Here is a 17,779-nt window from a genome sequence, read left to right as displayed (position 1 = left end):
ATATTGCATAACCTATTATGCTTCATGTTTGAATCCGTGGAGCAATATAGATGCAGATGATTAGAGCCTTGTCTAATATAAAAATGTGTTCTTCCAATTTGTAGTCATAATCTTCCAATATTTTATGCCTTAAAGAGATGTCATATTATAATAATGTACGGTTACCATGAGAAGATCCTTCGTAATCATCATGGGGATGATAATCAATACTTCCTCTGTTTTTCTCTCAACAGGAGAGAGGGAACTGATGAGTCAGAGGGGAGGATAGATGAGTGACAGACACTACTAGTGGGTTCCAGACACACAAATCCAAACCAAGAAGGTACATTCATCTTCCTCTCGTCACAACATGTTGTTCCCTGAACATTTCATAAAGGTACAGGACCACTCCTGTTCTTCTACATGATAATGGAAACGTATTGCAGGTGTAAAGGACAGGTAACACAATACTGTTCCAAATGGAGCTCTGTTGAGTGTGTCAGTTAGTGAGCATTCTTTAGTCCTGTCATGTTCCCTGATTGGTCACATGCAGTATGTGCTACAGATGTGGGATTGTAATTTGATCACCCTTTTCAAGGAGAACTTTGCTCCATTGCATGACATTTAAAACTAACAGTGTATTTGAGATTTAAAAAGGCTTCTGAAGTTTAATTTCCACTTTTAAATTTAAGACTTTAAATTTATCAACCCCTACAAAAATGTCCATGAATTATAATCCACATAATAATTCACATTTCCTCTTGTTGAAGGATTTTTTTTTTCCTGCTTTAGCAAACAGTCTCAAATTTAAGATCCGACATACAGGTCTTTATTTATTTGCAATCCGGTACAGTATGTGCAACATTAATACCAAGGTCAAGGAGCTGAGTATGTCTTATAGTAATGGTATAGCTGGGATATGTTCTCCCTTGGTTAGAAAAATAAGTCTTAACAGTGCCATCTTCGGCTTTGACAAATGTTTCTCAGAGAGTACTGAACTTGCAAAGTTCTCTATTTTCTTTCTCTCCTTCTCTTTCTTTCTTTCTTTCTCTCTTTTTCTTATCCACTGGAAGTAAAAAGCAGGACCATAGTTTTAAACTTAGTTTAGTCTGTCCTTGCCCTCGAGGGCTTGTATTTTCTCAGCCTCTGAGAGAACCACTTCCCCTAGGAAATCAATGCTTGACAGTAAAATATGGTCACATTATGAATGTCTCGGTCTGGTATTCCGTGGGTAAAAGTCCTTATCATGCAAAAACAGCCATGAAGATTAGAGTGAAATTATTAAAAAGGGTTTAAGCCTTAAACGGTTCACCGGGAATCACTCAGTGAGATTTATAGACCTGCCTCATTATACTAGAGTGCTTTGTCTTGTCGTCTCTCACACACACACACACACACACACACACACACACACACACACACACACACACACACACACACACACACACACACGTCTCTACAAAGCAACGAAACGACTAGCTCAAGAACTTTGAGAGCGGCAGACATCAGTCATGGCCTCAAATCAACTTCACATTGCTCAACTTCACATAGCATAAAGGCACACGCCACCCCAAAACAACAGAACTACACTTCCCCCTCCAACCCATGACAACCATTGCCACATAACCTATCAGAAAGGAGAAGAGAAAAGAAAACGGGCCATAGTGTTTGAAACAGCCGCCTCGCACCCGGCACTTGAAACTGCCAATCAGATTTGGAATTTCCTCATGACTAAAGTAAGGTTGTGTCCCATAGGGCTCTGGTCAATAGTAGTGCACTATATAAGGAATAGGATGCCGTTTGAGACGCAGTCCAAGTAATTAGTATGAATGCTATTCTAATCTGGCTAATAAATGAGCACAGTAAAATAGGTTAGTTAAAAGGGGCAGTCTGCAGTTTCCAGCCCTATCCCTCAGCCTTTTTACCAAAACAGTGGTGTTGTAACAATTGTTCCAACTGCAGATTGCCCCTTTAAGGGGGTTCTGAGTACCTCTCTGGGAGTAACTATGAATCTAATAGCCTTCATTAGTCAGAATGGGTCCCTGATGGACACACACTGTTGTTGTCTTCCTAGGTCACACATTCGTTTCCAAGAAGTGTCTGGATCATCATTTGAGTAGACAGTAGAGGCTAAATCCTAACTTCCGTCTAAGCTGAATTTTCACTTAGTCAGGCATTGATGTCAATGGGAGACTAAATATACATTTGACCCCAGTGGAATTTAGGATACTTGCATATGTGAGAACATTTTCTTGATGACTAACACTTGGGTGAAAAGTGTTTGAGAAAACCAACCGATGTCTTTGATTTCTCTTCAATTATGACAATTTATTCCGTCAATGGGTTTTCTAACTATGCATGTTATAGCGCGTTTTACACTTCCTGGGTTTGTAGGATTGTCTTTTGACATTTCTTACAGTCATCGGTGCCGTGTACGGCCAATTCTTTTTAACTGTAATGGTTGCTATTTGACAGCCATAAGCAGTGACGGCCTCAATCACCCTGGCCCTGTTTTATTCTGAGTGAGGACAGACTAAACTCAGCTCCCACCAAAACACGTTCCCCCAAATGTAAATGACCTGTTCAGCGTGGAGATTTGATCCACGGATCCCTATAATGGAAGACGATTTAATAAGAGGTTAATAAGGTTCCTGGAGGAAGGAAGACGATTTAATAAGAGGTTAAGGTTCCTGAAGGAAGGAGGACGATTTAATAAGAGGTTAATAAGGTTCCTGGAGGAAGGAAGACGATTTAATAAGAGGTTAAGGTTCCTGGAGGAAGGAAGACGATTTAATAAGAGGTTAATAAGGTTCCTGGAGGAAGGAAGACGATTTAATAAGAGGTTAATAAGGTTCCTGGAGGAAGGAAGACGATTTAATAAGAGGTTAAGGTTCCTGGAGGAAGGAAGACGATTTAATAAGAGGTTAATAAGGTTCCTGGAGGAAGGAAGATGATTTAATAAGAGGTTAAGGTTCCTGAAGGAAGGAAGACTATTTAATAAGAGGTTAATAAGGTTCCTGGAGGGAGGAAGACCATTTAATAAGAGGTTAATAAGGTTCCTGAAGGAAGGAAGATGATTTAATAAGAGGTTAATAAGGTTCCTGGAGGGAGGAAGACCATTTAATAAGAGGTTAATAAGGTTCCTGAAGGAAGGAAGATGATTTAATAAGAGGTTAAGGTTCCTGAAGGAAGGAAGACCATTTAATAAGGTTCCTGAAGGAAGGAAGACCATTTAATAAGAGGTTAATAAGGTTCCTGGAGGGAGGAAGAACATTTAATAAGAGGTTAATAAGGTTCCTGGAGGGAGGAAGACTATTTAATAAGAGGTTAATAAGGTTCCTGGAGGGAGGAAGACCATTTAATAAGAGGTTAATAAGGTTCCTGAAGGAAGGAAGTCACTTCTTTTTTCTCCTTTTTTTTTCTCGTAACTTTAAAATGGCTTCCTGTCTAGTATTTTCAATTTAGATTTATCTGGTGTTACCATGCATCCATGGAAATCTAATTACACTTCCGTTATAGTCCATGTGCCACATTTAAAGTATTAAAGTATTTAAAGCATGTAAATTGAAAGTCGTTCACTCTCCAAGGCTTTGAGAGGATGGATAATACTACTTAGAGACACTTGTCAATGGAAGTGCATGATGGAAGTCCATTTTAATGGATCCTTTATGGGTTTATATGGTGTTGGATTGTCAGTGTATGACTGACATGTTATTGAATTGATGACAATGATTTCTGAGGTTTCCTCTTTGTATGCGTGTAATGATGGTCCATTAATTTCTTCCCAATACCCTCAATCTGCAATAAGTGTATTTTTGAAACTTCTGTACATGTTTTTCATGACAAGAATATCTGTCTTGGCTACAGCCAGTGTATTCATTTTTTACATGAGGTGTAGTCTCACCAAGAACAATGAACTGTGATGTCACCCATTGAATGAAATAACAATAACTGACCCTTGACCCTATGACTTTCTTTTTCAAAATCAATATTTTGGCTCCTTTGTGTCTGTCGTTAGACCATGCATTGATTCTAGCCTGTGGAGCTTAAGTACATGTTGTGATTTTGAGTCTGACTGTGTTGCCCTTAATTAATTCTTCATCTCAGACCCTGTTAGATTATGTCCCAACAAGACCAAAACAAAGCTGCTTATACAAAGCTAATTTAACACATATATATTAGACGTAGTTAAACCTGTCTATCTGTGCCATGACATTTTTTTAAAGTGTCATTTAAATAAAAGAATGAGGTCATTTCACAGAGGTTGGCGACAGTTTCAGGGAGGAAAGACTTTTCTCTGTGTCTAAGAAGATGGAGTAGGAACCATATCAACTATGAAAGTCTCCACTGCATACAGATGTAGGCTGTTAATTTGATCACCCTGTTGCAGGACAACTTTCCTGCATTGTAGGATATTTTCAACTTGTAGTGTATTTGAGGTTAAAAAAGGCTTCTGGAGTTTGTAATTTCCACTTGGACATTTCAGACATGATTTTTCCCTTACACAAAATGTATCAACCCCTAGAAAATTGTGCATTAATTATAATTGACATTTCATGTTGCTGTAGCATTATTTTCCAGCTGTAGCAAATTGGCTCAAATAAAGAGCCTACATTTGTACCTACATCCACAGCTGTCAGAAGTCTCCGTCCTACGATCTTAGTAAAAAGGTGAGGAACGTGGCAGTACGTTGAGAACTCAAGCTACTTGCAGCATGTCAGCCTTTTCGCTCCATCAGGCTAAGAAGCTGTAGTTGGTGAGGAATATAGGAAGACATTCCAGTTAAACAAGAGTTTATGGCTGATATAGGGATTTTCCACCTACAAGTGCTACTGAACATGATAGTGGCCTTGGTTATACCTTTGGTAACGTTGATGGTAACGTCCATGGTGTGAGAGACCGTTCAGCTGAGTCACCACCAAGCCTCACTAGTTTACATCTCATGCACTTGTCATATAGGGAAGTGAAATCATGAAAAATGATAAACCTCTGACCTAATCGTTTGAACTGAAATGAACTGGTCTGGCGATATGGAATATGCTACATTCACAAGCAGACTGTTCACTAGTGTTACTCAAGGCAACATGTTTATTTTTGCAATTGTGTTAACAAAGGGATATTGTTGCTTTTCTGTGGGATGACTGGGTTTAAGGCATGACTGTTTAAGTCGAGCGCTGGCTAAAGCTTAGCATGGCTTGAATGATTGGATCAGGGATAATCGTATAGAGGTATACATTCTAAAGGCTGAACATTGTTTTTGGTAGAAGCAGAAATGTATTGAAAGAAATGTGTTGTGTGTGTGTGTGGGGGGGGTTTACCACTAGGTGCATCCATGTGAATGAAGGTCACAATAGTCCTGTCCTCTGTCTCCAACCCATATTTCCTTTACCTACCAACACCATACCAAACGTCAATCTAGCTCCTGTTTTCTTTAGATCCCAACACCAGACCAAACCTCAATCTAGCTCCGGACTCCAGTCATTTAGCTTCACATTGATCTCTCACTGCACCAGTTAGCCAAGACAAGCCAATACAGATGGATGTCTCTCTCTGAGTGTGTCTCAAATAGCTCCCTATTCCCGACGTGGTTTTGACCTGCTTTTGACCACGTGCCTTAATAACCTTTTTGGGATAGGGGGCAGCATTTTCACTTTTGGATGAATAGCGTGCACAGAGTGAACTGCCTCCTACTCTGTCCCAGATGCTAATATCTGCTAGCGGAACGGGGCTCTGGTCAACAGTAGTGCACTGAATAGGGTGCCATTTGGGACGCTGATCTCTCCTTCCCCAGCCATCCCCTAACCCACAGCCCCTCAATGTCCTTGACCTTGACTTGGTGGTGTTTTCTCCCTCCAGGCTCCTGATCCACTGCAGAGCCCAGGTCTCAGTACCACCATAGAAGCTATCGCAGTATGAACCGAGCTTTCAACCGGAGAAAAGGTAACAGCTCACTGTATTCATTGAGTGCATTTGAAATAACACCATGTTTCTTATACACAAACAGCACAGTCTTTTGAAAGCATGTTGACCTCAAGTACTTACCCACTGGGCAAGACCTGGTTGAATCAACGTTGTTTCCATGTCATTTTTAATCAAATTTAATGTGATGACGTTGAATCAGAGTGGAAAACTGGATAAAAATAAATCAATGTAAGGGATTATTTTTTTTTTTACCTAAATATAATCAGATTTTTTGGGGTTTGATTTCATGTTAGTTGACAACTGAACCAAATGTAAATCAAACTTTGACATTGAAATGAGGTCTGTGTCCAGTGGGTAGAGACATTTCATGTTGTACTTCTTTATGGAATATATGTGTTACTTACAGAACATAATGTAAAGGCAATTTGTACCTACTCAGGTCAATTTAATTCCTGATGAACAAATGTCTCAATTATCTCAATCTCTTCATTAGTGTCTCTTTCTGTCGCTCTAGTAGTGTCTACACTTTACACTTACATGCGACTTCTGCTATCATAATACGAAGACGGATCTAGACGCACAAAAGTGGCTTTGTCGTCAGATTGTGTTCAGTTCTGTCTGACCACTTCAGGAGGTGGTCAGGGATGCATTGTGTGCAGATTTCTCCTCAGTCTGGATGCAGTCAGGCTACCGAAACGCATGGCGTGGGCGACGTCATCAGCACTCCTCCCACAAGTCTCCAGAAAACTTGTGTTTTGGGACTGAGAGGCACCATTTCATTAGAACGTTGGCGGAAATATGTTACTAGCATGTAGGGAACCTGTTTGCTGGCCTCATGGTATCCATCTAGCTAATATTTAGAAAAAATATTTGGCTAGAGTCATGCTGACTCGTTTGCAGTCCCTTTAGCATTCCTTATTAGCTTGCTGGCTAGCTACAGTAGTTAGCTACTGCCATCAGCTGTTGTGGTGTTATCATATTTTGCCTATTCCGCCGTTTGTAGAATGCATACTTGATTTTGAATATTGTGCGGGAATGGACACAATGTGGACACATTTTAAATGTAGACAGACGGATGACGTGTTTGGAATTCCATAATCAGAACTCCATTATCAGAATACAAAAGCTGCGTGAACTGTCAAGTCTAGACACAATCTCTCGTTCTCGCTTGCGCTCTCTAAGCTGCAAAAACTCTAGACATGGCTGGTTACATCTGTCAGTGTGCTGATACAGGTGTCTCTGACCTGATGTTTTACTAGACTAGTGACTTTCCTCCTTTCCTAATATGCGTGCACATACGCCGCCTCTGGCCTCCGATGCTCCACCGTCTTTACCTCACCACCAACGTCTGACCAGAGTTTCTCACTTAGCCGTCGCAGCAGTAGCTGGGTTTGGTGGTCTGAATATTTCATAAGGATGCTGTGAGGCGCATTCTATTCTGTTGTCAACCCCACTCTACAAATGTCCACTCACTTTCCTGCTACTACTTTTAAACATCCATAATAGTGTGTGTGTGTACTGGATTTTAAAGCAGCCTCTACTGATGACAGTATTTCCAGGATTAGTTAGTAGACACATTGTTACTCTCCCACAGTCCCATTTCATGTACACACTTTTATTTATTTGTATTTTATTGTTCATTTTGTCATTTGTGATGTCTCCTATCTCAGAGACATACAGTGCCTTGCGAAAGTATTCGGCCCCCTTGAACTTTGCGACCTTTTGCCACATTTCAGGCTTCAAACATAAAGATATAAAACTGTATTTTTTTGTGAAGAATCAACAACAAGTGGGACGCAATCATGAAGTGGAACGACATTTATTGGATATTTCAAACTTTTTTAACAAATCAAAAACTGAAAAATTGGGCGTGCAAAATTATTCAGCCCCTTTACTTTCAGTGCAGCAAACTCTCTCCAGAAGTTCAGTGAGGATCTCTGAATGATCCAATGTTGACCTAAATGACTAATGATGATAAATACAATCCACCTGTGTGTAAGTCTCCGTATAAATGCACCTGCACTGTGATAGTCTGAGGTCCGTTAAAAGCGCAGAGAGCATCATAAAGAACAAGGAACACACCAGGCAGGTCCGAGATACTGTTGTGAAGAAGTTTAAAGCCGGATTTGGATACAAAAAGATTTCCCAAGCTTTAAACATCCCAAGGAGCACTGTGCAAGCGATAATATTGAAATGGAAGGAGTATCAGACCACTGCAAATCTACCAAGACCTGGCCGTCCCTCTAAACTTTCAGCTCATACAAGGAGAAGACTGATCAGAGATGCAGCCAAGAGGCCCATGATCACTCTGGATGAACTGCAGAGATCTACAGCTGAGGTGGGAGACTCTGTCCATAGGACAACAATCAGTCGTATATTGCACAAATCTGGCCTTTATGGAAGAGTGGCAAGAAGAAAGCCATTTCTTAAAGATATCCATAAAAAGTGTTGTTTAAAGTTTGCCACAAGCCACCTGGGAGACACACCAAACATGTGGAAGAAGGTGCTCTGGTCAGATGAAACCAAAATGGAACTTTTTGGCAACAATGCAAAACGTTATGTTTGGCGTAAAAGCAACACAGCTGAACACACCATCCCCACTGTCAAACATGGTGGTGGCAGCATCATGGTTTGGGCCTGCTTTTCTTCAGCAGGGACAGGGAAGATGGTTAAAATTGATGGGAAGATGGATGGAGCCAAATACAGGACCATTCTGGAAGAAAACCTGATGGAGTCTGCGAAAGACCTGAGACTGGGACGGAGATTTGTCTTCCAACAAGACAATGATCCAAAACATAAAGCAAAATCTACAATGGAATGGTTCAAAAATAAACATATCCAGGTGTTAGAATGGCCAAGTCAAAGTCCAAACCTGAATCCAATCGAGAATCTGTGGAAAGAACTGAAAACTGCTGTTCACAAATGCTCTCCATCCAACCTCACTGAGCTCGAGCTGTTTTGCAAGGAGGAATGGGAAAAAATGTCAGTCTCTCGATGTGCAAAACTGATAGAGACATACCCCAAGCGACTTACAGCTGTAATCGCAGCAAAAGGTGGCGCTACAAAGTATTAACTTAAGGGGGCTGAATAATTTTGCACGCCCAATTTTTCAGTTTTTGATTTGTTAAAAAAGTTTGAAATATCCAATAAATGTCGTTCCACTTCATGATTGTGTCCCACTTGTTGTTGATTCTTCACAAAAAAATACAGTTTTATATCTTTATGTTTGAAGCCTGAAATGTGGCAAAAGGTCGCAAAGTTCAAGGGGGCCGAATACTTTCGCAAGGCACTGTATTTACATGGAGACCATCTGATGCAGCGAGGGTCTCCAAATGGGCCCCTATGGGCCCTGGTCAGAGAGAGTGCACTGTATAGGGCCATACGGTCGCATTTGAGACACTGCGTCTTTATAGCCTTTCCTGTTGGTCGTAAACTGTAGAGACACATTGGCACTGAATGTGATTAATCAAGGTGAATGAAAAATATATAGTGTTTTCATGAGAACTATTCATTAGGTGTGGCTGTTCCATCCATACCTTGCAGTTAGTGTATATTATCCCCGTCAAAGTGAGAAAGAGTTGGAATAAAATGAGGCTGTGTGCTTTCCTACCAGGAAAAAACACAATGCATTTTCTTTATATCTGAACCACAAACCTCACTCTCATGTGTCCCTGTTATATTAATTTACATTAATATTACAGATCAACTTACAGTACAATCAGTGCCAATGTGTCTACAGTAGGCAGAACCAGCACATTTCCAACTGACTGAATGTGTTTCTCTTACACCAATACTACCTGATGTGTTCATTTACATTGAGTACAAAACATTAAGAACACCTTCCTAATATTGAGTTGTCACTATATGGAGATTACCCTAATACTACCTGACCTCTATATGGAGGTTACACCAATACTACCTGACCTCTATATGGAGGTTACCCTAATACTACCTGATGTGTTCATTTACATTGAGTACAAAACATTAAGAACACCTTCCTAATATTAAGTTGTCACTATATGGAGATTACACCAATACTACCTGACCTCTATATGGAGGTTACCCTAATACTACCTGACTTCTATATGGACGTTACACTAATACTACTTGACCTCTATATGGACGTTACACCAATACTACCTGACCTCTATATGGAGGTTACACTAATACTACCTGACCTCTATATGGAGGTTACCCTAATACTACCTGACCTCTATATGGAGATTACCCTAATACTACCTGACCTCTATATGGACGTTACACTAATACTACCTGACCTCTATATGGACGTTACACTAATACTACCTGACCTCTATATGGAGGTTACCCTAATACTACCTGACCTCTATATGGAGGTTACCCTAATACTACCTGATGTGTTCATTTACATTGAGTACAAAACATTAAGAACACCTTCCTAATATTGAGTTGTCACTATATGGAGATTACCCTAATACTACCTGACTTCTATATGGAGGTTACCCTAATACTACCTGACCTCTATATGGAGGTTACACTAATACTACCTGACCTCTATATGGAGGTTACACTAATACTACCTGACCTCTATATGGAGGTTACCCTAATACTACCTGACCTCTATATGGAGGTTACCCTAATACTACCTGACCTCTATATGGAGGTTACCCTAATACTACCTGACCTCTATATGGAGGTTACCCTAATACTACCTGATGTGTTCATTTACATTGAGTACAAAACATTAAGAACACCTTCCTAATATTGAGTTGTCACTATATGGAGATTACCCTAATACTACCTGACTTCTATATGGAGATTACACCAATACTACCTGACCTCTATATGGAGGTTACCCTAATACTACCTGACCTCTATATGGAGGTTACACCAATACTACCTGACCTCTATATGGAGATTACCCTAATACTACCTGACCTCTATATGGAGATTACCCTAATACTACCTGACCTCTATATGGAGATTACCCTAATACTACCTGACCTCTATATGGAGATTACCCTAATACTACCTGACCTCTATATGGAGATTACCCTAATACTACCTGACCTCTATATGGAGATTACCCTAATACTACCTGACCTCTATATGGAGATTACCCTAATACTACCTGACTTCTATATGGAGATTACACCAATACTACCTGACCTCTATATGGAGGTTACCCTAATACTACCTGACCTCTATATGGAGGTTACACCAATACTACCTGACCTCTATATGGACGTTACACTAATACTACCTGACCTCTATATGGAGATTACCCTAATACTACCTGATCTCTATATGGAGGTTACACCAATACTACCTGACCTCTATATGGAGGTTACACTAATACTACCTGACCTCTATATAGAGATTACACTAATACTACTTGACCTCTATATGGAGGTTACACTAATACTACCTGATGTATCCCTCTATATGGAGGTTACCCTAATACTACCTGACCTCTATATGGAGGTTACACTAATACTACCTGACCTCTATATGGAGGTTACCCTAATACTACCTGACCTCTATATGGAGGTTACACCAATACTACCTGACCTCTATATGGACGTTACACTAATACTACCTGACCTCTATATGGAGGTTACCCTAATACTACCTGACCTCTATATGGAGGTTACACCAATACTACCTGACTTCTATATAGAGGTTACACTAATACTACTTGACCTCTATATGGAGGTTACACTAATACTACCTGATGTATCCCTCTATATGGAGATTACACTAATACTACCTGACCTCTATATGGAGGTTACACTAATACTACCTGATGTATCCCTCTATATGGAGATTACACTAATACTACCTGACCTCTATATGGAGGTTACACTAATACTACCTGACCTCCTATATGGAGATTACACTAATACTACCTGACCTCCTATATGGAGATTACACTAATACTACCTGACCTCTATATGGAGGTTACACTAATACTACCTGACCTCTGTATGGAGGTTACCCTAATACTACCTGACCTCTGTATGGAGGTTACCCTAATACTACCTGACCTCTGTATGGAGGTTACCCTAATACTACCTGACCTCGATATGGAGGTTACCCTAATACTACCTGACCTCCTATATGGAGGTTACACTAATACTACCTGATGTATCCCTCTGTATGGAGGTTACACTAATACTACCTGATGTATCCCTCTGTATGGAGGTAAAATCTGTATTCTCTCTCTCTCTCAGTGACCTTTCTGTAATCTCCATGGTTCTGTATGGAATGTGGAAGGAAGGCTTGAGCACATGGGGAGCAGTAGCCTTTGATGTTGGAACTCAACTCAGCGGGGCCACTGGTCTAATGCCAATGCTAAAAATTGCTGTGGTTATGCTCACCTGTTATGTGAAGGTTAACATAGACACAGGCCTCATCATTGATGGCATGTATAGATAACTCCTGATACAAGACACTAGTTCCTCTTCTTGTTGTTGCATTAATAAAGATGAACACAATCACAGCAAATGCATCATTGGTTTAATTGTCTGTTACCTTTTTTTAAATATGATTTGTTTGTTCTGCCATCACTTTCTATCTAATTATTTAGCTTATAGATACTGCAGACACTTTCTGGGGAAGAAGAACCCGGTTCAGTTCTAATCCTGCATCTGTTTAAGGCTTGGATGGCAAAGAATTGTGTATATATGTTTTAAATCTTAAATATGTACTTTTTTTCTGTATCACATTTCAATACATGTATGTACGGTTTTAACCTTCGTTTGTTTCAGATAAATCTGGAGGGATGACAGGCCCCGAGGCTTTGGCCAAGAATCACATAGTGTACAATGTCAAGGTAGGATCTTCTAATTAAACTTCCGCCAGGCGTTGAGCTCAGAGGGGAATAGCACCATCTACTGGACAGAAAATGATGTGCTGTTTTATCGTGTTGCAGTTCCTTGGCGTGACAGAGGTTGACCAACCAAAAGGCACAGATGTCATAAGGATAGCAGTGAGAAAGCTGAAGGTATGCTCTTAAGAATTTCCCCCAGTACTCAAACAATTTTGATTTTATAGGAGCTTAGATTTGTCACTTCCTGTTCACCCCGTTATCATCCAGAAGGCGAGGTCAGTACAGGCGCATCAAAGTGAGCACCGAGACATTAAAAAACAGCTTCTACTGTATCTCAAGGCCATCAGACTGTTAAATAGCCATCACTAGCACAGAGGCTGCTGCCTACATCCAGACTTGAAATCATTGGCCACTTTAATAAATGGAACACTAGTCACTTTAATAATGTCACTTTTTTAATTTAATAATGTTTACATATCTTGCATTACTCATCCTATATGTATGTTCGGCATTCTATCCTATTCTACTGTATCTTAGCCGATGCCGCTCTGACATTGCTCGACCATATATTTACAGTGCCTTGCGAAGTTATTCGGCCCCCTTGAACTTTGCGACCTTTTGCCACATTTCAGGCTTCAAACATAAAGATATAAAACTGCATTTTTTTGTGAAGAATCAACAACAAGTGGGACACAATCATGAAGTTGAACGACATTTATTGGATATTTCAAACTTTTTTAACAAATCAAAAACTGAGAAATTGGGCGTGCAAAATTATTCAGCCCCTTTACTTTCAGTGCAGCAAACTCTTTCCAGAAGTTCAGTGAGGATCTCTGAATGATCCAATGTTGACCTAAATGACTAATGATGATAAATACAATCCACCTGTGTGTAATCAAGTCTCCGTATAAATGCACCTGCACTGTGATAGTCTCAGAGGTCCGTTAAAAGCGCAGAGAGCATCACGAAGAACAAGGAACACACCAGGCAGGTCCGAGATACTGTTGTGAAGAAGTTTAAAGCCGGATTTGGATACAAAAAGATTTCCCAAGCTTTAAACATCCCAAGGAGCACTGTGCAAGCGATAATATTGAAATGGAAGGAGTATCAGACCACTGCAAATCTACCAAGGCCTGGCCGTCCCTCTAAACTTTCAGCTCATACAAGGAGAAGACTGATCAGAGATGCAGCCAAGAGGCCCATGATCACTCTGGATGAACTGCAGAGATCTACAGCTGAAGTGGGAGACTCTGTCCATAGGACAACAATCAGTCGTATATTGCACAAATCTGGCCTTTATGGAAGAGTGGCAAGAAGAAAGCCATTTCTTAAAGATATCCATAAAAAGTGTCGTTTAAAGTTTGCCAGAAGCCACCTGGGAGACACACCAAACATGTGGAAGAAGGTGCTCTGGTCAGATGAAACCAAAATTGAACTTTTTGGCAACAATGCAAAACGTTATGTTTGGCGTAAAAGCAACACAGCTGAACACACCATCCCCACTGTCAAACATGGTTTGGGCCTGCTTTTCTTCAGCAGGGACAGGGAAGATGGTTAAAATTGATGGGAAGATGGATGGAGCCAAATACAGGACCATTCTGGAAGAAAACCTGATGGAGTCTGCAAAAGACCTGAGACTGGGACGGAGATTTGTCTTCCAACAAGACAATGATCAAAAACATAAAGCAAAATCTACAATGGAATGGTACAAAAATATACACATCCAGGTGTTAGAATGGCCAAGTCAAAGTCCAGACCTGAATCCAATCGAGAATCTGTGGAAAGAACTGTAAACTGCTGTTCACAAATGCTCTCCATCCAACCTCACTGAGCTCGAGCTGTTTTGCAAGGAGGAATGGGAAAAAATGTCAGTCTCTCGATGTGCAAAACTGATAGAGACATACCCCAAGCGACTTACAGCTGTAATCGCAGCAAAAGGTGGCGCTACAAAGTATTAACTTAAGGGGGCTGAATAATTTTGCACGCCCAATTTTTCAGTTTTTGATTTGTTAAAAAAGTTTGAAATATCCAATAAATGTCGTTCCACTTCATGATTGTGTCCCACTTGTTGTTGATTCTTCACAAAAAAATACAGTTTTATATCTTTATGTTTGAAGCCTGAAATGTGGCAAAAGGTTGCAAAGTTCAAGGGGGCCGAATACTTTCGCAAGGCACTGTACATGTTCTTAATTCCATTCCTTTACTTAGATGTGTGTGTATTGGGTACAGGTTGTGAAATTGTTAGGTATTACTGCACTGTCGGAACTAGAAGCACTATAGCGCTACACCCGCAATAACATCTGCTAAACACGTGTATGTGACCAATAAAATTAGACTTTGATTTGACGTTTCAATCCTGCAGTTCCAAAGGCATATCAAGAAATCAGAGGGACACAAAACACCGAAGGTGGAGCTGCAGGTATCCATCTACGGAGTGAAATTATTAGACCCCAAGACCAGAGTAAGTCCACTGTGAGGGGCCTCATAATAGGCCAGATTCATTGGGTATTTTGTGAAGAATAAACTCACCAAGCAGTCAGCCCTTACTAAAGCGGTCTCTGTCTTAATATTTTGTTTATGAGTAGAATTAGATGAAGCTCATTTATCTTCATTCATTATAGGATGTACAGCACAATTGTCAGCTTCATAGGATATCCTTCTGCGCGGACGACAAAACCGACAAGAGGATATTCACCTTCATCTGCACAGAGCCAGAGACCAAAAAACACATCTGTTATGTGTTCGACAGTGATAAATGTGTAAGGAAAAAAAGTATAATTTAGTGTTTGTTTTTCATGAGTTTTTATATGGATTCTTTAGAGGTTATAATAACCTTCTATGAATCTTAGATGTCAATTTATTAGAAGTTAGTCCATAGTATGAGGTCACGGTGGAATGGTAGCATTATTGAATTCATCCTAGCTAGTTGTTTCAGGTTTAAAGAGGTGTTAGGGGTTTTCTTTTTAAGCTAGTAGTTCTGAAAATAGCGGTCAAGAGCAAAATAGGCCCCGGAAAATCGTGTACTACATCATAAATAGCGGTCAAGAGCAAAATAGGCCCCTGAAAATCGTGTACTACATCATATATGTGCAACACATCAAAGGGTACTTTCACTGGATGTTTGAGGATACCCATGATGCACTGGATGTTTGAGGATACCCATGATGCACTGGATTGCAGGCAGAGGAGATCACCGTCAGCATTGGTCGAGCATTTGACCTGGCGTACAGGAAGTTTCTGGAGTCTGGCGGGAAAGACGTGGAGATGAGGAAACAGATCGGCAGTCTGCAGAAAAGAGTAAGTCTTCGTTCCTTCTACAGTGGACTACTGTTGATCACAACTCTCTGGTGCACTATTTAATCATGGGGAATGTAGTGCCACATCCAAACATAACTAGAGCATGAAAAAGGCCTAACAAAATGGGACCTCTTAGATTATGATCTTGTGTTTGTTGACTTTAGATTCTGGAACTGGAAACTGAAAATTCCAAGTTGAAAGAACGACTTCAAGATCTAGAGGATCACATGGCAGTTTGTCAAGGCTCACCGGTAAATTAGCTACTAATCTAACAGTTTCTGTCTCACACTAATCTCTAGAAATGTCTGCCGTAACAATACCTTACCTTCCTGACATCAGTGATAACAAATCGCTACCCGTTTCTTCTTTCTCTGGCTGATTTCTCCTCAGCTTCTACACTTGAACTCTTCTAACGAGGCCCACATGCTGCCGAGTCCCTCATCTATGTTCTGGGGTGACAGTGTCAGCCTGAACGCCCTTTCCTTTCTAGAGATGTCCTCTGTGGCTCTAACCCCAGCCAGCTCTCCAGACTCCAGTATCTCCGCTGGTCTACTAACACCGCCACCCAGTAAACCTTCCCAGCCCAGGCTACCGCAGCATTATGGAGGTTGCTTACCTCGACCGCGAGTAAATAGCTACTTCTCTCTCGCTTTTCCTTACTACACTGCTAGAAGAAATTCCGCTATAGAGAAGCAAAAGGGTTCTATGGTTCACCTCATATACAGAGGTTATATACAATCACAGAAACGCCCTTATTTTAGACTGTGTGTGTGTGTGTGTAGTTATGACTTTAGCCTTAGTACGACATCCAGCTGCCATTCAACCTCTTTGTATTTGGTTGTCCCCCCCCCTCAGGCATGGAGCACCATATCCAGGCGTCCCCCGACGGACGTTTTCGACATGGTTCCATTCTCCTCAGGGTCTCCTATGGCAAGGAAACCTGCCATCAATGGGTCCTCTCCTCCTCCTCCCTCCTTTTTCCCTCCTCCACCTCCTCCACATGTTTTCCTGAGAGAGAGAGGTGACTACTCTGCCGCACTATGCTCCTTTTTACATTATGTCGTAATGAAATTCATTGATAAACTGTTGTATTAGTATTTATGCAATTGCATACAAGTTGTTCAATGAACAATTTCACACATACAGTATGCTGATTCAACTCCTGTCTTCCCTCTCTGCTGTGTATTTTCCCCTCCCTCATCCTTCCATCTCTCCCCTCCAACAGGAACAGATATTTTGGGGGCGGAGCCTTTTGACCCGTTCCTCTGCAACACGTCCTTTCCTCCTGACGTCCAATCTAAACTGGATGAAATGCAGGTGTGTACATTCATCTGTAGGAACAGCAGTGTTTCTAGAGCGAGTACATGTCATGCTCATATTTATGTTAAAAAGGGGCATATTACCTATAATGTCAAAGTACACAGGCATTATGTGCTCAGTCATTGGTGTAAGTAATAGCATTGCCTCTAAACAAATATAGCAAAGCTCTACCATTATGCTGATTAGCTGTTTATCAAAGGTAAAATACTGTATGCTTTGGCTGCGTTCCAATCGACATGGATTCTGCCTTTAGAATGGGACCCAGCCCTTCCAGAGTTTATACTGGACCCGTTTTATAAGAGTTGAATGTTCATCTTGTCATTATTGTAATGCCGTATACTGTTTACATGGTCTGAGTAAATATTTTACATATATTAAGTATAAACTCAGGAGAAAAAAAAACGTCCGTTTTTCAAGACCTTGTCTTTCAAAGATAATTTGTAAAAATCC

At 40.6% G+C, this 17,779-nt stretch overlaps 1 protein-coding gene across 4 annotated transcripts in view; it reads left to right on the top strand.

The window, feature by feature from the left end:
* Positions 1–17,779, top strand: part of LOC139398025 (PTB domain-containing engulfment adapter protein 1-like) — a 50,065-nt gene that overhangs the window by 18,239 nt on the left and 14,047 nt on the right. For 2 of the 4 annotated variants that reach the window (XR_011631305.1, XM_071144276.1), the window contains exons 2-11: positions 234–322; positions 5,836–5,919; positions 12,651–12,715; positions 12,815–12,886; positions 15,075–15,173; positions 15,334–15,471; positions 15,893–16,009; positions 16,174–16,260; positions 16,865–17,030; positions 17,235–17,326. Coding sequence is in view for 2 of the 4 variants with exons in the window: in XM_071144276.1 (XP_071000377.1) it covers positions 5,892–5,919; positions 12,651–12,715; positions 12,815–12,886; positions 15,075–15,173; positions 15,334–15,471; positions 15,893–16,009; positions 16,174–16,260; positions 16,865–17,030; positions 17,235–17,326 (864 nt within the window). In the remaining 2 variants the exon portion in view is untranslated. Of the gene's footprint in view, positions 1–233; positions 323–5,835; positions 5,920–12,650; positions 12,716–12,814; positions 12,887–15,074; positions 15,174–15,333; positions 15,472–15,892; positions 16,010–16,173; positions 16,261–16,399; positions 16,637–16,864; positions 17,031–17,234; positions 17,327–17,779 lie in introns of all 4 variants that reach the window. The other 2 variants (XM_071144275.1, XR_011631306.1) reach the window with 2 other exon arrangements.

This window comes from Oncorhynchus clarkii, unplaced genomic scaffold (assembly GCF_045791955.1).
Source record: "Oncorhynchus clarkii lewisi isolate Uvic-CL-2024 unplaced genomic scaffold, UVic_Ocla_1.0 unplaced_contig_13482_pilon_pilon, whole genome shotgun sequence".
Taxonomy (NCBI): domain Eukaryota; kingdom Metazoa; phylum Chordata; class Actinopteri; order Salmoniformes; family Salmonidae; genus Oncorhynchus; species Oncorhynchus clarkii.
The sequence above is the reverse complement of the archived record's forward strand: the minus strand, read 5'-3'. Positions and strand labels throughout refer to the sequence as shown.